This window comes from Dipodomys spectabilis, unplaced genomic scaffold (genome assembly GCF_019054845.1).
Source record: "Dipodomys spectabilis isolate Male_0828 unplaced genomic scaffold, ASM1905484v1 ptg000012l, whole genome shotgun sequence".
Taxonomy (NCBI): domain Eukaryota; kingdom Metazoa; phylum Chordata; class Mammalia; order Rodentia; family Heteromyidae; genus Dipodomys; species Dipodomys spectabilis.
Window position 1 is genome coordinate 371,450 of NW_024870689.1, and position 21,130 is coordinate 392,579.

Sequence of the window (21,130 nt, forward strand, 5' to 3'; positions counted from 1 at the left end):
GCTGTTTTCATTAGTCTCAGATATACAATCTCGTGATTACTAGGCCTCTTTCTTAGCTTTCTGCATGCTTAATGCTGTATATATATTTGAGGACCAAATTTTCTATTTTTCTGTATTTTTTCAATTTTATTAAACATCTTAAATTAATCAATTTTGTTTTTTTGAAGTTTTTAAGTTTTAAAAATTTTTGGTTTTGGTCTTAGCTTTCTCCCTTCTGTTCCTATCATTCACTTTATTCCTCTCTTCTATTTTTCGCATTTCTTTAGTTTTCATTATATGTCATTCTAGTTCCCTTCACTTTAATTTATTTTCCTTTCTCTTCAGTGCTTTTTTCTTGTTTTTCTTTATTTCATTGATTCTTATTTGATTATCTGTGAGTGATTTGTATTATTTTGTATATAGTTTAACACTTCTTTTTTATATTCGTTGTATATAAAAGTTCTGTTTTATTTTGTATGATAGCTTAACATTTATGTTAAGCTATACTTTCTTCAGATTTGTATTGTTATGCCAAGGTCGCAGGACCCACCCCCCTCGTAAGAAGACCACCGAGAGTCAGACTCTACAGCTGTTTTACTTAAACGGGCTGCAGCTCGGGCCTCATCCTACACTCTGACACAGTGGAGCCTAGGAGGAGAGTCCCAAGCTAAAGATTTGCAGTTCTTATAAAGGCACACAATCAGGTGGTTTAGCACCACGTGTTGCTCTGCTCTGAAACAAGCAGCAAATGGTCACTACCTCAAATACTCTAACCTTTCATTCTCTTCCTTGACTTATGGTCCTGAGCCACAATCTTGTGGCTCTGGCCCAAAATGAAACTCCAACAGCTCTTGATCTTGAATGGGTATACCAATAACAATCAGTCCATTTTTCTTTTCTTGAGGCGTATGTGGCGTGGTTGGGTAGGATGCTTGGAGACTTCCCATGTTTCCCCACGGTTATCCAAGGCAAAGGGGTCAGCCGGTCTGGTGTGGGAGCAGTAGATCCAATCCAAGTAGTAATGACATCAACCTTAAGGGCAGTGGGTTCCAGAGATCTCAAGTTGTGCCTTCAAATACCCAGTCCCTTGGTTTAAACAAATGGTGGGGTAGGAATAGAAGCAGAATCATATAATGCTCTAAGCTGGGGCCACATACTCTTATGCACCAGCTGTAAATAGTCATGGCTTACACAGAAGTTCAGTATCATCCAAATCAGCAAACAATTAAAGCCAAGCCAATAGGGTGAATTTCTTATTCTAAACAAGGAAAAAGGAAGGAGTGATACCCAGTCTGTGCCAGCCTCCAAGGCAAATTTAGTTAAGATCTCCTTTAGAATCTGATTCATTCTTTCTACCTGCCCTGAACTCTGGGGTCTTTAAGCACAGTGCAATTTCCAATCCGTCCCCAGTGCCACGTCTATTCTCTGCATTACTTTTCAGACGAAGACTGGTCCATTGTCCGACCGGATGGTGGATGGGAAACCATACCTGGGTAGGATTTCTTCCAGAATTTTCTTAGCCAGGACATTTGCGGTCTCATGCTTTGTTGGGTAGGCTTCAACCCATCCTGAAAAAGTGTCTACAAAAACTAGCAAATATTTATATACAAATTTTCCAGTTTTAATTTCTGTTGAATCTGCTTCCCAATACACACCTGGCCTATCTCCATGGAGGTGAGCTCCTTTTGTAACTGGTTGATTGGGGGCATTGGTGAGCTGACAGGTTTTACAATTTTTAACAATGTCATCAATGAGTTGATTTCCTTGACTAATTTTTACTTCTGAGTGTTGTGGCAAGTCCTGCATTCTTCGGGTTCCCACGTGAGAGACCCGATAGATTCTTTTAAGAATCCCCTTGCCCAATCTTTGTGGCAAGATAAGTTTCCCCTCACCAGTTTTCCACCAGCCTTTGTTTCCTTCTCTGTCCGGGGGTTTATAGGCCATGAGAATTTTCTTTATCCACTCGAAGTCTTCTTGGGAGTACTGAGGCTCAGGAGGCAAAGTTCACTGCCATGGGTCTACTAGAGTCAGTACTTCGGCTCTGGGCTGGAGGGCCGCCTCCTTAGCTGCCTGATCAGCCAAGTTATTTCCTTTGGTTATTGAATCAGTTCCCTTTTGATGGCCAGGGCATTACATAATGGCAATATTTGCTAGTTCCCATATGGCCTGTATGAAGCTTAAAATTTCCTCAGCTGTCAGCAGCCCCCTCTCTTGGTAAATGGCTCCATGGACGTGCACAGTGGCAAAAGTATACCGACTGTCCGCATACATGTTTAGTCTCTTCCCTTTTCCCATTTGTAGGGCTTTTGTTAGTGTAGATGTTCCCTGGGGGAGTGCTTTTGCCCACACTATCTCAGTGTCCATGGTGACTGCTGCGTCTGCGTACCTTTTTCTCTCTCGAATGAAACTGCTGCTGTCGTTGAACCAGGTATGTTCAACATGTGATAGTGCCAATCCAACAAGTCTGGCCTCTTTTCTTTGGCCCGGTCTCTCTTTTCACGTTCAATTTCACATTCTCGGTCCTTCCTTTCCTGCCTTTGTTCCTCTGTATCTCTCTTATTGTAAACCTTTTCCACCACGGCTACTAGATCCCTAATAGACTTTTCACCAAGTTTGTCTAGAGCCTGCAACTTTCTCTTTATATCTGGTGCAGCTTGATTTATATAGGCAAACATAATCATCTGAGCCAACCCCTGGGTCTCAAGATCATATGGGATATATTGACTAAAAGCTTCCATGAGCTTCTCAAGATATGCTGCCAGACTTTCTCTTCCTCCCTGTCTTACATCATAAACCTTGGCCATATTAGTAGGTCGGCGAGCTGCCAACTTGAGACCTGCCAACAGATCCTGGTGGTAGACAAGGAGTCACTCCCTACCTTCAACCATATTGTAGTCCCATGTTGGTCAGATTTCAGGAAAATAGGCAGCGATCAGGACAGGATTCATTATGTGCGCTCCTGTGGGGCCAGGGATACATTTACGGGCCACCTCTTGGATACAGTCTCTCTCTTTGGTGGTAAAAAGGACCTGTAAAAGCTGACTGCAATCATCCCAAGTGGACTGATGAGTAAAGAGAATACTTTCAAGCAAATGAATTAAATCCTGGGGTTTCTCAGAAAAGGGGGCATTTTGGGTGTGCCAATTGTATAGATCACCGGTAGAAAATGGCCAATATTGGAGTTGCTATTGACGATCCACATCCACAGGACCTTCGGTGTGTAAGGGAAAAACAGCTGCATTAGAAGGGGGGTTGATACCATGGCGTTTTCAAGTGACTGGCTCCTCAGAAACTTTAAGGGCAGTTGACGAGGGTTCTATAGCTCCCTCCTCCTCTTGCTCATTCTCAGCTTCTGCAAAAGGAACCTGGGAAGGGGAGTATGGGGGAGGAAACATTTCTTCTTCCAAGTTATCTCCCTGAAAAACTGGGGGGTATAATTTCTTTTCCTCTTTCTTAGTTTCTTTTTGTAAGTCTAGGAGGCTAGATGGAGTGGTGCCCATGGTTTCCAGTCCCGTCAGTCGTACAGCCCCCCCAAAAATTAATAAACAGTACAAACAAAACACACACAGGCCTGGCAATTACAATAAAGGCTTCAAATGACGGGGTTCCAAGGACCCCCACTCCCCGTTCCACACAGCGGGGATCCAAGGATCCTGCTCCACATGGCAGAGTTACCCCCGCCCCACAAGAGGATCTGGGATTTCTCCCAGTTCCTCCAGTGTTGTCGTACAAGCACGTCCACTTGGACAACCCTTTACGAATTGGAGCAGGCGTTCTCACAAGGAAAAACGAAAGTAAAACAGACAAACGACAGGACAAGACAAATTAAAAAAGACAGCGCTGTTTTAACTTTAGAGTCTGAGGTCTCCCGGGTCTTTGGGTGGGATCCCAGACAAGCCCCCACTAATATGTTATGCCAAGGTCGCAGAACCCCTCACAAGAAGACCACCGAGAGTCCGACTCTACAGCTGTTTTATTTAAACGGGCTGCAGCTCGGGCCTTGTCCAACTCTCTGACACAGAGAAGCCTAGGAGAAGAGCCCCAAGCTAAAGATTTGCAGGTCTTATAAAGGCACACAATCAGATTGTTTAGCACCACGTGTTGCTCTGCTCTGAAACAAGCAACAAATGGTCACTGCCTCAAATACTCTAACCTTTCAGGATAACACACTTCAAATTCACATGCCTTTTCTTGAAAAATAGATGGCTTATGGCAGAACATTTTTATTCTTTTCCACCAACTGTCCTTTAGTAAACAGTGTACTTTAGGAAACATGGTATGTTCTCTATCTCAACATCAGATTTATTTTATCAGTAGTGGGGCTTGAACTCAGGGCATAAGCACTGCCTATGAACTCTTTTGTGTTCAAGGCGAGTACCCTTACATTTTGAGCTACAGCTCAATTTCTGGGTCTTTGTTGGTTAATTGGAGTTAAGTGTCTTGCCAGGGCTGGCTTTGAACCATGATCCTCAAATTGCAAGCTCGAGTAGCTATGAATAAAGGTGTCATTTAACAGTGCCAGGCTGAGTCTTATTTTTTTTATCACACATATGGATAGCTTGGATTGCATTTGACCTTAATTTTGTGCAGACAAAACAGTTGTTGTGTTTTGTTTCTATTCCTTTTTCAATTGTCCATGAGAATATGGATTTCTGTATCTTTCCAGGAGAAAATATAAGGTGCAAGTACGTGACATCATTTACTCATAATGGTAACAGAGTTTCACTGTGTTTTGTGCCTAACCTGAAAAAAGGTGTTCAAATGTGTGGGAACATCACCTTATGGAATTGTTAGTGGACTCAGACCACTTACACCTTTTCCCCTGTCAGGGAATAGTCACTATACATATATAAAATTTTATAATATGCACTTCCCTGGGATACTTGCTACCACTTTAAGTGGCCTGCTCATCTTATGACCCCTCACACAAGTTAGTAGTGTATACCTTTGAATGTCTTCTTGTGTGGTTTTTAGTGCCTTATTATTACCAATGGCAACACCAGAACTTCACCTCTACAATGACTCTATTTGCACAACATTGTAAGAATTTCTTAAGGATCATATTCTATCACTTGTTTTCTAACTCAGACTTGATAAACTGCTCTATTTCCTTACATTCAATATGAAATTTCACTTATGCATAGTGGATATTGGGGAACTCGTAAGTGGTGATGAGTTTGATTTATTGCTAATGAATGGGTAACCAGTGTCTCACTCAATGATATTAATAAAACCATATTTATGTAATTATTGAAATCAATAAAAGATAAAATTTGATCTTCAATAGAAACTGAAATATTGTTGCCATCTCTTCATGAAAATAGTAACAATTTAGAAATTTGTGCTAAGCAGTATGCCTTTTAAAATTAATAGAAACACAATCAGCTTTTTTGCCAATACAGTGATATATTTCCAACTATTAGAAATGGAAACGTCAGAAGAAACTTGAAATGAATAAAAGAAGAGTGCAGACAGAACTAGTTTTATGTGACTTTATGTCTTAAGCAATCATTTGATAGTTTAAGCATGCACAGAACCCAAAAAATCAGTTTGATTAAAATAATGAATGCATTTTGTATCAAATTAAAGATGGGAAGTGTAGCATTTTCTTTTTATCAGGAGATAAAACATCAACTTATAACATAAAATTGTACTTATACCTAATGTATATAACTTGGTGTGTATATTTTTGTTATTAAACAAGATAAGTTGAAAAGTATATGTAGCCATGGATGAACAAACTATTAGGAAACTATATTTTGCTCAGCTGTGATTCCAATACATTATTTTGTCGTGGGGCCTGAATTCTGGGCCTGGGTGCTGTCCCTCAGTTCTACAGCTCAAGGTTATTGCACTACCACTTGAGCCACAGTGCCACTTCCAGGTTTTTCTGATTATGTGGTGCGGAGGAATCGAACCCAGGGGCTCATGCATGCAAGGCAAGCATTCTAAAAATGATCCATCTTCCCAGCCCTACAATACATTTTATATATAATTGAAGTGTATTTTTGTAGACACATTGTTGAAATTCTAAAACCTCATGGAGAAAGCAGACAGGAAAGAGAAGGAAGAAGGAACATGGAATAAAAAAAGAGAGAATAGAAGGGAATGGAAACAAAACATATTGAAGAATATTGCACAAAGCAGAAATACATAAGTGTTAAAGTAAACTCTAATGAGCAAATAACAACTTGGAACTTTGTTATGAGAAAAATGTTAAAGAATTGCATTGAGGTTTAAGCAGCATCGTGATGTGCATGCAGGAAGTTATTGTACTTTAAAATTGAGAAAAATGTCCATATTCCTAGCTAATCAAGGTTTGAATCCAACCTGGGCAGAATGGTCCATGAGAATCTCATCTGTACTTAACTACAGAAGGACCAAATGTGAAGCTGTGACTCAAGTGGTAAAGTCCTAGTGATGAACAAAAAACCCAGGGTTAGTACACAGGCATTAAGTTCAAGCCTCAGGATTGGCATCAAAAAAAGTAATTCTAGGCAAATGATTAAGAAAGCCAAAAAAAAAAAAAAAAAGAAGAAGAAGAAAACAGTGAACTATTCTGCTAGAGATGGTGGGCTATGTGCAGAGTAAATAGAAAGAAACAAAATTATACAGAATAAAACTCAAATTTAACTGTCTTTGGCTACAATTTGTGTCTGTAACATTAGTAGAAGAATGAGTAAGATTCACTTATTATTTGAAGTGATACCTACAATACAAACTGATGTATGATGGAAAGAGGAATGCAGCTGAACAAAAATGTTTTATCTTAAGAGAATTTATTTCTCTGAGTATGTGTTTTGTCCCTGAAGCCATGCAGAAGGTTTCTATCTGGCCTTAACAAGATGATATAGCATTTTGGAGCAAAGATGCATCCCAGTAGCCCAGCACTAGATGCCAAGATAGAGAAGACCTCAACAGCCACCATGACCGTTCCTTTTGCACTGTGGTAGACAGGCAGAAAAATGAGCCAGACAGTGCAGAACATCAGCATGCTGAAGGTCAGGAACTTGGCCTCATTGAAGGTGTCAGGAAGGTTCCTGGCCAGGAAAGCCAAAGTGAAGCTGACCAGAGCCAGGAAGCCCAGGTATCCCAGGACCCGGTAGAAAGCAGTGAGGGAGCCCCTGTTACACAGGATGATGAGGTGGCCATGTTCAGAGTGTGCGTCTGTGTCCACGAAGGGAGGAGAGGTTCCCAGCCAGATTCCACAAAGAGTCACCTGGATCAGGGTGCAGATGGGGATGATGAAGTTAGGAGCCCCGGATAGCAGCAGCCACCTCATCCTTCTCCCTAGAGAAGTGACCTTGAAGGCCAGAACTACAGTTACAGTTTTGGCCAAGACAGTAGAAACAGCTACAGTGAACACAACTCCAAATGTGGTCTGCTGTAGAATGCAGGTGACTGTATTGGGACGGCCAATGAAGAGCAAGGAACAGAGGAAGCAGAAGATGAGGGAGATGAGTAGGATGTAGCTGAGAGCCTGGTTATTAGCCTTGACAATGGGAGTGTTCTTGTGTTTCACAAAGACCCCAAGAACAACTGTTGTGAGTATAGATAAAGAAAGAGCCATGGAGGCCAAGGCCATTCCTAAGGGTTCTCCATGAGCCAGGAAAGTTGTAGTTCTTAAGAGGCACTGGTTTCTCTCTGTGTTGGCATACTGATGATCTGGACACTTTAGACACTGGTCCATATCTGGGGAGAAGTCAAAGTCTCATTAGATCATTTCACTATTTAAGAGGAAATCAGGAAATCCCTACATGGAGATTACCTGTTAATACGAGGATAAGATAAATTTTACTAAGTATTAGCAGACATGCTCAGTACTATTTTTTGTGTCTTTAATATGTTTCCACACTTTTTCCTACATTTTTAAAGTCAAATTGAAAGTTTTTTTACTTGTAGCGAATATCACACATTATTTATTGTCATTTCCAATATCTTCACAATTGTTTTCAGTAACTCTTCTTGCTGCCTAATAATCCTGAGCCTCAGGGCACAACTCAAATACCACATTCAATACCATGTATAGTAAACTTGCACTTTGCTCTATGTCTCTGCACAATATAAATAATAGCAGCGTGACCCTTCCTTGAAGTTTTATATTTGTCTCTCCTATGCCTATGTAAAGTGATGGAGAACAAAGAATTAAATCACTTTTTGAAGCTATAAAAATCATGCTATGCACAACACTTGTTTCTCGTTCTTACCTCAAACTCAAGTCATAGCACTTGTTCTGTTTCAAGAACAGTTCTGGACACAAGGAAGTAAAGATGCTCAAATTGGCATTTTCTTTGTGTTTTAAAGATAATTTTGAAGAATATGAAGACCTTTAACAAGGATTTGCATGCAATATGATAGCAGTTAAACATATTACTGAGTAGCTGAATAAACATGCATACAAGAGTGGAAAAAAAATCTTATATGTAATTCAGAGCCAATGATTTGTTGTGTTTTATTTTTTTTTTGGTCAGTTGTGGGGCTTGAACTCAGGGCCTGGGCTCTGTCCCTCAGCTCTTCATCTCAAGGTGAGTGCTTGACCACAGCACCACTTCAGGTTTTCTAGTGGTTTATTGGAGATAAGAGTCTCATGGACTTTCCTGTGAGGCTGGCTTTGAACCAGGATCCTCAGATCTCAGCCTCCTGAGTAGCTAAGATTACAGGTGTGAGCCACCGGCACTCAGCTTTTGTTTTTTTTTTTTTGTTTTTCCAACAAGCTTTATCATCCTTGTTACAATTAAATTGATAAATGAAGGAAGGAAGAATTTGATTCTGCAATCCCAATACATGACTTTTTGAATTGAGTAGCATGGATTGAGGCACTCTAGAAGAGAGTATGAATTTCTCCCTTATCCATGAACTGACCTGTCCCATTCGCAATGCCATCTTCGGAGCACGGTATGCAATCAAAACAACAGGCAGCTTTTCCCTCCTGAGGAGATTTCCTGAATCCAGGACCACAACTCTCACTGCAGACAGACTGAGGAGGCTGAGGGAAATCTGATATGTATCAGTAACTCTTCAGAGTTTTACCTAACATCCCCAAAAGTCCATTGTTTTAAAGAATTGGACTATTTTAATAGAATCTTGTAGTCTTTATTAAACAGTTAGCAGGCTGTATGTAGCCCATCATTACAAAGGCCTGCAGCCCCCAAACATACTTAAAATCGTTAGGAAACAGGCCAGCGAGGAACGAGAGAACAAAAACAATACCAACAAACCAATTCAGCACCTATGGAACAATGAATTGGGATGCCATGATGACTGGAGATGAGCCAGAAGACAGGACACAGGACAGGAACACAGAGACACATGTAGCATGAAGAATAGGATTACTAAGCAGAGTATTTTTATGCACATAAATTCAGCCAGTACAATTAATGCTGTCATAGTTTCCATGTTACATGATCACAAAAGTCTTCAATGCTATAGCCTTGATCCATAAACTGTTGAAACACTGAAAAGTGTGAGACCTTTAAAAGATTAGAGATTAATAGTGGAAAGTAAATGTTCTTGGCCAGCCTCTTATAGCTTCCTGAATTGTTTTCTTCTATTCATATGTGAAATTGTGAAGAGCAAAGAGGAGCATTCCGTTTTTGAAGCATTAACACTATGATGTAAATAATACAGAGACCACACTTTTAGAATGTTCTATGAACATCATACCCACCATATTTTCTTCATATTTTTCCAATAGCCATGAAAGGAGAGTCCTTTCACATATACTCTTTCAATGATGCTTCTCATCAAAGATGTCTAAGCCGCAAGCCAAATAACCACTGAATGAAACCTCCATAGAAGGGAGCAAAATTAACCTTTCAGCCACATAAAATGCTTGCTTGGATACTTTGTCACAGTGCTAGAAATATGCAACTTGTGTTTTATGACAATATTGTAAATCAACATTAGGAGCTCTTCATTTCTTTTTTAATGTTTATCCTGGGATTTCAACTCAGGATATGTGCACTGACCTTGGGTATTATTTGCTTAAGTTTAGGACTCTACCATTTGATTCACAGAATAAATTGAGCTTTGGTGGTCAATTGAGATGAGTTTCACAGATTTTTCCACCAGATCAGACTTTAAACTGACCCATAATCTTATATCTGAGGATGTCAATCTCCTGAGTATATAGCAGTAGCTACTAGCACCCACACTTGCTATTTTGGTGATTAAATGAAGATAAGAGTCTCACAGGAGTTCCTACTTGGACTGTCTTCAAATCATGGTCTTCATGTCTCAATCACCTGAGTAGGTAGCATTACAGCAGTAAATTTCTATGTGAAGGGTATACTTTGATTACTTATGTGTTCTTAAAAACATTACAATTAGGCTGCGGTGGGGACGTTTGCTGACCATGTTGTCCCGGGTGGCAGTCTCTGCCGTCGGCGCCGCGGCTCCCTGTCTGAAGAACGCAGCCCTCCTAGGACCGGGGGTATTACAGACAAAAAGAATCTTTCACACTACGCAGCCAAGTTTTTCCCCTCTACCACCTCTTCCTGAATATGGAGGAAAAGTACATATGGGGCTAATTCCAGAGGAATTCTTCCAGTTTCTTTATCCTAAAACTGGTGTAACAGGACCCTATGTGCTTGGAACTGTGCTTATCTTGTATTTTCTATCTAAAGAAATATATGTGATTACTCCAGAGACCTTCTCTGGCATATCATTACTAGGATTAATGATCTATGCTATTAAAAAGTATGGAACCTCGTTTGCAGAATTTATTGATAAAATCAATGCGCAAAAAATTGCCCAACTAGAAGAGGTGAAACAGGGTTCTAGCAAACAAATCCAGGAAGCAATTAATACAGAGAAGTCACAGTAGGCACTGGTTCAGAAACGCCACTACCTTTTTGATGTCCAAAGGAATAACATTGCTATGGCCTTGGAGGTTACTTACAGGGACCGGCTGCATAGCGTATACAAGGAGGTAAAAAATCACATGGACTACCATATCTCTGTGCAGAATATGATGCATCAAAAGGAGCAAGAACACATGATAAACTGGGTGGAGGACCGTGTGATGCAGAGCAGCTCTGCACAGCAGGAAAAGGAGACAATTCCCATGTGTATCACAGACCTAAAGATGCTTGCAAAGAAGGCTCAAGCACAGCCAGTTATGTAAATGAATCTTCCAACAGAAATCTCTAAAAAAGTTAACTGAATGGAAATTAGTCTATATGCAAAATCTTTCTGTATTATTATCTGTGGAAATCCGTTTACCTTTCTTAAAAAGGAAAAGTTCAAATTTTATTTAGTGAACTAACTATTGGCCAGTCAAATTTCTCATTCTTATTCTGCCTTTTGAGCTTAGTTATTTGATTGATCACTTTTGAATAAGCAGTTTGCTTTAATTAAAATTTGTTGTAATTTAGGATTATTACCAAGTTACAGTTTAATTTGGTAACTAATTTTACCATCTTCCAATAAAGTGACAATTGAAACAATCTTTCAGGTTTCACAATTCTAATTGGCAAGTTATGGGATACTTAATACTTTTGAATATTGTTCTTAAAATAACTAAAACCAGGTATCAGTGGCTCATCCCTGTTATCTTAGCTATTTCCAACACTGAAATCTAGAAGACCTCAGTTCAAAACTATCAAAAAAGACCACAAGATTCCCATTTCCAATTAATTAGCCTAAATTAGCAAGGAAGTTGAATAACCATGAGTTCACATCTCAGTACCAAAAAATAAATATTATATATTAAATCATGAAAAAATTACAATTAAATCTAACCCACCTCTGTAGTTCCTATGGCCCATTCTATCATATCTTCAGATAGAAACAGTTGATGACCATGTAGCGCATATGGAGAAAACTTTCCTAATTTCACCATAAGTTCAATACCTTCTGGAAAATTCCAAATGTTTACAATGTCATACTCTGCCTCCAATTTCTTTTTCTCTTCCAAAATCACTTGATCTCCAGCAGGATTTTGAAATTGGATATTCTTCAGAAAATAATGTAGCTAAAAAGAGACATCATTTTTTGGCAAAGTATATCCCGGAGTTAGGACAGAAAACCTAATATAAGAAAAGCTTCTGGGGGGTGGGAAGGTGGCTCAGTTTTAGAGTGCTTCCCTTGCATGCATGAGGCCCTGGGTTCGATTCCTCAGCACCACAGAAATGGCAAAAGCTGGAAGTGGTGCTGTGGCTCAAGTGGTAGAGCACTAGCCTTGAGCTGAAGAGCTGAGGGACAGTGCCCAGGCCCAGAGTTCAGGCCCACGGCCCGCAAAAAAAAAAAAAAAAAAAAAAGTGAAAAGAAAAAAGAAAGAAAGAAAAGCTTCTGATTGCCTTTTTTTCTGGTTGAGAATTTAAAAATAACAGAGACACCTAATGAAGTACATCAGAAGACAATATGGAGGAATAAATATGATATTTCTGAATTCACAATGATAGAAAGCCTCTCCTCAAGAGAGCTCAGTTCCATGTAAATGGTGACGTATGAAACATCTTTCAGTTCAGTTTGCCAGAAGCACTAATTTTATGCATGTCTATAGTTTATGCTGGCTATATAATAACTACCTATAATAGAATGAAACTAGATTAACTATGATATATGGATAATTTTTTTCAGCAGGTTATTCTTTGCTAATGTGGAAGGGACTCATAGGGAAAAATGCATTGATAGTTTTGAAAACCTGAGCTATATGTATCTTGAAGCTACTTGTAACTGAAAAAATTGATGGAACACAGAATTAATTTTTTCTTTGTTACTAGCCTGCTTTTCCTGAAGAGCATATTAACACATGTCTAGTGTACCTCACAGGCATTTACACAAGTATATTTTCTAGTGTATTGGAAAAATGCCTGAAATATTTAATTTCATATGCTAAGAAAACCATCTAAGAAGTGACTTTTCTCATGCTATGTGACACCTGAAGCAGAATATGTTACCTGTGCAGGGGAAGTTACTGTCCCCTTTCCATTTCCCATTGTTTGTAGTTTTGTTTGATGAAGAAGCATCTCATGGAGGGCCTGGGCCACAACATACACAGCATTGTATATATGGTAACTTTCTCCAGACATAGTCATGTCAAAAATGTGTTCAGGCAACCAATCCAAGGAGGCTTCATGAGGACAGTTCTCCCATGTTACACAGTCAGACTCTGAATCTGAGCAATTAAAAGACAGAAACCACAGTATCGCTAGGAAAAAGTCTTCTGGGTACTTGGAAGGATTAACTGCTTTGACAAAATCTGAGAAACCTAAAATATCTGGGTGATGGTGTGAAAAAATGAGAGGTACATGGAATGACCCTTGCATGAAATATCTCCTCCTTGTGGTTAAAGCCCAATGTGAGTTCATGATGCAAACTTTTCCTTTTATGAAATATTCCTCAACACACATCATCAAATATAGTATGGATTCATTATCACCATATATGATTAGGACATTTGCTGAAGATTTATTAATCTCAGTATAAAGTGCCATGAATTTTAATGACAGGGTATAGTTTGGTATTGTTATCTCAAAGGCTATGCAAATTCTGTTCTTGACCATCTCTTTTTTCAATTCAGGAACAATCCACAAGCCATTCTCATCTTGAAAAGTTAACAGGCCTATCCAGTTCCAGCTGAAGTGAAGCAGTAAGGAGACCATGGCAGTGGCTATTGATGTGTCTTTTGAGGGCATCTGATAGAGAGCAGGAAATTTTTTATGATCACTCAGGGCATGATCCAAAGGTCCAAAAGTAAGCTAAAAGGAATGAGAATTGGATCCTTCATGAATGTGAAGATTTCTATGCAACACAATATAGGTCATGTAATCAGTTGAAGTAAGTGGAAGGTAGGTTTTTCTTTCAGTATTTCAAAAAATAATTTTTAACATTTTATGACATATCCATTTGCTCATACAGTTCCTCTTGAACTTTGTCATTATTTCCATCAGCTCTTCCCATCTATAACAATCCTGCACATTCCCTGATCTTCTTAGTTCCATTTTTACATATGTACATGGAATATTGCATCGTGTTTTTCCAATCATGTGCTACCTATTTCTCTCCTCCTTTGAACATTCCCTTAACACTTATACCTCTAAGATAATTTACGCTTCGTTTTTCTGGTGTTTATTTTTTATACTGTTAGTTGACTAGGGAGTATTTTTACAGAATAGTATAAACGTTTATTTTATGTATGATTTTCTTTCCTGTCCTGTTTTTACAATATAGAAAGGGATATTTTTAATAGCTCTAGGAAATATAAATTTAATATTTTCTACTTTGGGATGGAAATAGAACTAAAAAAGTATACCCAGCCCTCCCCAAATAGTCTTTTAAAATAGTTGAATTAAATGTGAGTATTAATCTTGTTCAGCAGTTTGATGCAAATGACTAAATACAAAAAGTTGTTTAATAAGTATTACACAGGAAGAAAAGGTTAATATTTTTGTTTCTTGAAAATCAAAAAGCAGTAGCATCTCATTGCACCTTTAAATTTTTACAAGCAAGCCATTCTTAAGCAATGCCATCATACATAATCTACAATGAAATAAGAACTTCATAAGCATTTCTGCACACTGTATATAAATACACTTCACAATGGGGTAATTAGAATTAAAGTATATACAAAATGAATAAAGTTTAGGCTTAGACCAAAAACTTAATACAATCTGTTTAAAAATAACTTGATTACATATTTTATCCTTACACTAATTTACATTTATATATTTTAATTAGACATAATAGAATAAGGTGCTAAGAACATCTGCATTATCTACATTTAAAAAGGATTCTTACATCAATAATGGAATCCTCTTTTGTATTTTTTCTATTGGGTGCATCTTTCATGTTCATGTGAACATACATACACAGTTAATACACACAACTATAGTCCTTGGAGGAAATATAAAATCATATGCTAATAATTACTGAGGATTAAGGAACTAACAAAATGTCTAAATTGCAACATGGTTTTTTTCCTGTCATTAAGTCAAGACTACTATTACAATAAGCTCTTAAATTCATAGATACCTTTAATTACTGAAAATGATTTTCGTTATGTTAGTTATATGAAAACACACAATTTTATCTTAATAACTCACTGTCTTAAAGTAAGCCATATTAAAGATTACTTGTAAAATGAAATCCCATTACAGCTCTGAAAGTTTTGTTAAGTGGCCTATTTACAATACATCAGGTAAGAGACAGGTATTGTCTGAATGTCTCAGTTCTAAAGTCTACAAAAGGAACTGTGAAAAATCCTTCCTTGAATTCATCTCGTTCAACCTCAAAATTCCTGACTTCTCTTTCCAAGCACCATGCTGGGCCTGATCCTTATTATATATGATCCCTTCTGTCCTATCTCAAGGTAATGGTGTGTGCTTCTCTTCACAGCCTTCTCACTTCCACATGACAACTGTTCCAACATGCATTACCTCTGAAAGGAAACCAGACGCCTAGTGCAGGTGAGCTATTCCTCACAGGAGCACATGGCATCCTCTCGAAGTCCTTACTGTTCCTTAATAAGTTATGTGTGGATTTTTTTTAATTTTCCATTTTAAAAGTGTACATGAGGATTACTTCCCTTGTTGATATTTTCAGAATCTATCCTTAAAAGATGATTTTTTTAAAAAGTGCTCTTCTAACACAAAATGTCATTTGAATCTGTTTCATAACAATTTGATATGAAACAAATCTGCATATCTGAATATAGTCTAGATCTGGACCAAAGATGATTGAGTAATACCCATGCTGCTTTGGCTTCTTCTACTGAATAAAGTCATACATACAATACCATACATTATAAACTATATTACAGCAATTTATGTATTTTTTGTCAATAAAATCAGAAGGACAGAATATCTACTTCTTAAGAAACTCAAGCAAATTAAACATCTATAGAATACAATAAAGGGGAAAATTAAGCTAAATTTGATTTAACTATTATTTAAAATGTATTAATTTTCTCATTTAAAATTTCTTCTCTTTCAACATTATTACTTAAGTTTTTTTTAAAACAAGGACTGAATTAAAATACAGTAATTGTTAAACTAGCTTGCAAAAAATGAAGTTTCCTCTACACCTCCCATCCTCATCTCCAGGGCTGGAGTTAGCAATTCATGGAGTCACTCATTTACTCTCCTGCAGAGTTGATGAGACTCATCAGATATCGTCCAGACTCCTCAAGTATCAGCCATTCTGCTGCAGACTTGACTTTCCCTTCTTGTCTGCCTGCTCAGCCTGACTAAGAAGGCAGTTACAGGTGGCTTCAGCTACTTCCTTAGTTACAAATGTAAATGGTCACTTTCCTCCTCCACTGTTTAAAGCTGGCGTTGGCTTAGTAAGCTAATCTGAAAAGACAACTTCGTCTTCATATCCATTTGCGACTGGACCCTTACTTCAGCTGCATCTGCTATGTGCATCAATGTCTTTTGTAGGGGCCTTTCTGCAAAATTCTTACAGCCAATGCACTTGTATCTTGAAGCACACATCATGTTTGCCTCCTAGCATTCACAGTAGTTTTTAAGGGATTCTGACTATTTGCAGTTGCACTCCCTGCTATGCCATCGATCTGAATCTCCTTCCTTTCCTTTTGACCAGGGAGTTTATAAAATGGAATGCATCCCTATGTGTACTATACTTTATAGCTTAATCATGTATATGTGCAATGGATATATGTGTTGTCTATGTTTCATGTTTATATTTTAGAGTTAACTTTCATAAACAAGAGAACATATGTTCCCTTTCTCTTTCTGAGGCTAACTTACTTCATTCAACATCATACCATGATCGTTCGTGTGTGTGTGTGTGTGTGTGTGTGTGTGTGTGTGTGTGTGTGTGTTTTGTGTGCTAAGGCAGGGACATAAACTTAGGAACATATGCACTTACATGCCTTTTTGTCTCAAGGCTAGCACTCTACATTTTGAACCACAAGTTACTTCCTGATTTTTTTGGTTAATTAAATCTCCATATAACTAAGATTACAGTTTTAAGCCACCACCCCCAGCTCAAAGTATGTTTAGAGTTTAAATTCATTTTTCATTTCCTGATTTTTTAAAGAAAGTAATTGATAAGGCTTAAAACTTCTAACAATACATTTGTTTGCTCTACTTTTTTTTCCATTATCTCTGCTGAACTGTGGGACTATATTTCCCATTACCTTGAATTCGTACGCTTTGATATAAAAATTGATAGGTTCATAAATTCACCAAATGAGACATTTTAAAAATATTGCTCCACTCTTCCCATCCTCACCTGTGGAAACTTGTAGAGGTCCAGAAATGTCCCAATTTGTGCAGATGTTAATCCTGATGGTCCTGTCAGTACTGCTATAGACTTACTCTCTCTCATACAGGAGTAGTTTGGAATGTTGTCTTTTCCAAAGAGGCTGATGAAGGGGTTTTTAAGTATTTTCCAACCTTCAAATTCAACATTATAGATATCAAACCCCAGAGTCAAGTTATGTAAAAGATAAGGGTTTTTGTTGATCTCTTCAATCGCAAAAGTCAAGGCCAAAACAAACTGGTAGTTCTTGAAGATAAACCTGGGAAATGAGCATCAAATTTAAGAGGAGTATGTCAAGCCTTATGACTTTGCTGAATAAAATGATTGCTTCTCTTTCAATAGATATTTTAAACTATTACCTTCAATTGGAATGGAATGTCAATGTTGTGTCTTATGCTTTTATAAAGGATTAGATAAGGACATGAATGAGACTAAGAAACTTACTTAAGCTGAAAGAGATTTTGTTTATTCTCCATTACCACATGCACCACAGCAAAAACCTCTTTGCCATTAAATATGAAATAGGCTTTTAGGATACCAAATATTCTATTGCCTTTATCTTGTAGTAATGAGCTCCACCTATGTGAATAACATTATGTTTTGAGTTAGTTTATGTTATGATGATATTACGGGTATAAAAGCTCAAGACATATGATCTGAACTTGAGGTACATGCTGGAAACACGGTATTTAAATGTTGCTTTCCCTGTGGTAGACACTAAGAAGTAGATACTTCAGATATTTTAACTAATTTGTTAATTAAATACCTGCAACATCCAGTTTAAGAAGAATACATTGTAAGGAAAGAGATTGTATATTATTACCTTACAGGGTTCTATGGTGATAAATAAGTTTATATTTTCATTGTTTATTTCTGTCTTGGTAAAGTTCTTCTCAAATGCCATGAGAGGCTTCTCATTTCATTGATGACTTTTAAAATATATTCATCGATATATAACTTAGAGTCCTATTGGTCATTCTCGTATATTTCCACCTAAAGTCATTGCTTAATTTTAGTAGCATATACATAAACATGGAAGTAAATTTATTCCAAGAGTACTGTGTGCATGTATTTAATGTTGCAATGAACCCTTTCACAATATAGTGTGTAATAATTCACAAAATAAAAAATTTTTAAATCCAAAACAATTGCGTTTTTGGTGATGGTATATAAAAATAAAAAATTGGAAGTATCTCAAGTAATTAATGCCCCCTACCTGTAACCCTAACTGATCAGGATGCTGATCTCTACAGATCCTGAGTCAAAGACACCTGGGACAGAAAGCACATTTACACTCTTATCTCTAGTTAACCAACATAAATCCAGAAGTGAAGGTGTGGGCTCAAGTGATAGAGCATCAGCCTTGAGAGAAAAGGCCAATCAAGCATGGGGAAAAAGCAAAACATTATCTGCTCATACCTGTAATTCTAAGGACCTAAATAAATTGGAAAATAACAAAAGAAATGAGAGATATGGAAGAGGATAAAGGATGGGGGACAAGGTATAAAAATGGTCATGAAAAGAGAAAATGACTATAATATGGGCAGATAAGTCAAATATGGGGAATAAGTCAAATATGCTAAGATAGGCACTGATGTTACATGCCTGGAGTCCTAGCTACTCAGGATTCTGAGACCTGAGGATTATGTTTTGAACACATATTGGGCAGTGATGTCTGTGATTGATAATCCCCATTTAACAACCAAAAAGTGCCAGGTGTGGAGCTGTGGCATTTGTGATAGAGCACTAGTCTTTAGCAAAAAATTCTGGGACAGGGTCCACAACCTGGGTTCCCAAAACCAGCACAAAAGAAAAAAAAATGATAAACAAACATACCAGTAAGATAAAAAGATAAAGATATATATCTTATATAGCAGGGAAGACAATAATTTTCATCCCTCCTACCTTGTCTCCCAACTGTGGGAAGCTAGCTACCTCAGGGTACACTTATCATACATGCACTTGAAAAAAAATGAAAATGATAGAGGCAATGGTATTCTGTTTTCCAATAGGTGTGGAATATGCTGATAGAATTTTTTGAAGTTCAGTATAGACATTTTGCTTTTCTTTTCTTTTCTATAGCCATTTATTACTGAGACCATCAGGTACAGACCAAAACCAAGGATAGAATATGCACAAGTAAAACAGTACTCATGATGGGCAGATAAAATTATCTCGTAAGGGATCTTTTATAATGCCTGTTTATGTTTGGATTTTGGAGCATATCTGACAACAAAATAATAACAGTGCCTAGTTTGTAACAGTAACTACTTGTCTACAGTAAAAGAGAGAGTATAAGTTGAGTGTGTGTGTTTGTGTGTGATGTCAGATCCTAGATACTGTCCTTGAGTTTCTCAAAGCCAGCATTCTGCCACTTGACCTACAGATCTCCTTCCAGGTTTAGGTGGTTAATTGGAGATAAAGCTCTCACAATTTTTTTTTATGCCCAGGTTTACTACAAGTCTCTATCCTCAGATACCAGCTTCCTGAGTAGTTAAGATTAGAGTCAAGTGCCACCAGTCTACAATAAGATGTTTTTAATCAATGTCCTCAAAATATAAGTGATAGCAAATAAGTTTTTTCAAACACTGGTCTATTTGGATGGAAATGTGTCAGCTGCCTTTTAGTACAGACCTTGTGCCACTGACAGAGGTTGTTTGCTACAACATGTCTTCCATCCTTGCCAAGGACAGCTGGGATGGAGGAAATGCAGGGATGCTGGAACAAAGTGAAGGGGTCACAGTCCCAGAAAGAAAGGAAACCAAGTCCTCTCCTACTAACAGGCAGAAAATTTCTCCAGAGTAGATGCAAGATAAAAGTAAGCTATTTCTGGTCCAATGAGAATGGGAGGTCAGGGTATAGAAAACACAGAACATTCATTCATCTGTTCACTAGAGTTCCCTCAGCTATTGTCTATCCTGAGAACAAAAAAAAAGCTAATGAAAATAAAAAGATGAGTTACTTACGGCTTGTTTTCTTGTTGCCTGGAAGCATCACTGTTACTGTGATCTGCTCCCATAGTGTAGAGAGGGAAAAACCCAGCAATCATCACATCTCCATCCAGGTGTGCTCGTTGCTTCATAGTAGACAAGCAGCCAGTGCCAGCCCAGGACCAGACAAGCAGCGGAAGCTGGAGAAAAATGAGCGTGAATATTAAAGAGCTCATCCCTGAAGCACCTGCCGAGGTGAAATTCTCTCTGGAAAGGAGTCCCACAGTGTCAGGTATGTATATCCATATGCCGCAGTACAGGCGCTTCGTGTCTTTGTTGGCAGAGCTGCTCCTTTCTTGAACCCTCTCGTGAAACCCCAGGAGGAATGTGTAAATCTTTTCCCTGAGCTCCATGTCTGCGGCCTTGTGTTCAGGGTGAAAACAAGAGTTGGAAAACATGTTTTCGGCTTTCCCTTCCTCTCCCGAGGGACTATGGATTTTCACCAAGGCTGCAGATGGAGCGTCCCCAGCGACAAAGTTGTCTTTGATAGGTGTGGTCCAACATCTGTGTCAAGAAAGTAATGCACGAAAGCCATTTGGGACCATACAAAGGATTGCCTCTGAAGAGCTCAGGCCGACTGGGCCCTGTGATGGCAAGGGGAAGATCTCTGCCAGTGGCAGGCCAAGCAAAGCCATAAGGGCGCCTCACCCGAGGGTCCATTCAGCATCTAGTCATGCCTGCCAAACGCAGCCAGCTGGTTCCAGGAAGTTTCCTTGGAGGCCCCTGCATGTGCATCCAGGCTCCTGGGCGTCCAGGCGGGTGTTCGTGGGGGCATGTGGCTCAGGAGGTGAAGGTGCGGGTACAAGGTCACTGCTAGCACCGTATCCATCTGCACTTTCTGGTTCGGGCCAACTGTTCTCACTGCACGCTGTACACATGCACATGGTGTGTGAGTCTGCGGCCACGTGGCACCATATGCAGTTCTCCCTCAC

At 38.5% G+C, this 21,130-nt stretch overlaps 1 protein-coding gene and 1 pseudogene across 1 annotated transcript; one reads left to right on the top strand and one right to left on the bottom strand.

The window, feature by feature from the left end:
• Positions 1–6,748: 6,748 nt before the first annotated feature.
• LOC122128345 (vomeronasal type-2 receptor 116-like) lies at positions 6,749–20,374 on the bottom strand. Its single transcript, XM_042702616.1, has 7 exons — positions 20,175–20,374; positions 17,653–17,787; positions 17,179–17,470; positions 12,882–13,682; positions 11,726–11,953; positions 8,842–8,965; positions 6,749–7,671 (listed from the first exon to the last, which is right to left on the bottom strand). The coding sequence occupies exons 1-7, from the start codon at positions 20,372–20,374 to the stop codon at positions 6,749–6,751; spliced, it is 2,703 nt and encodes a 900-aa protein (XP_042558550.1).
• Positions 10,314–11,125, top strand: LOC122128401 (annotated as a pseudogene).
• Positions 20,375–21,130: the final 756 nt, after the last annotated feature.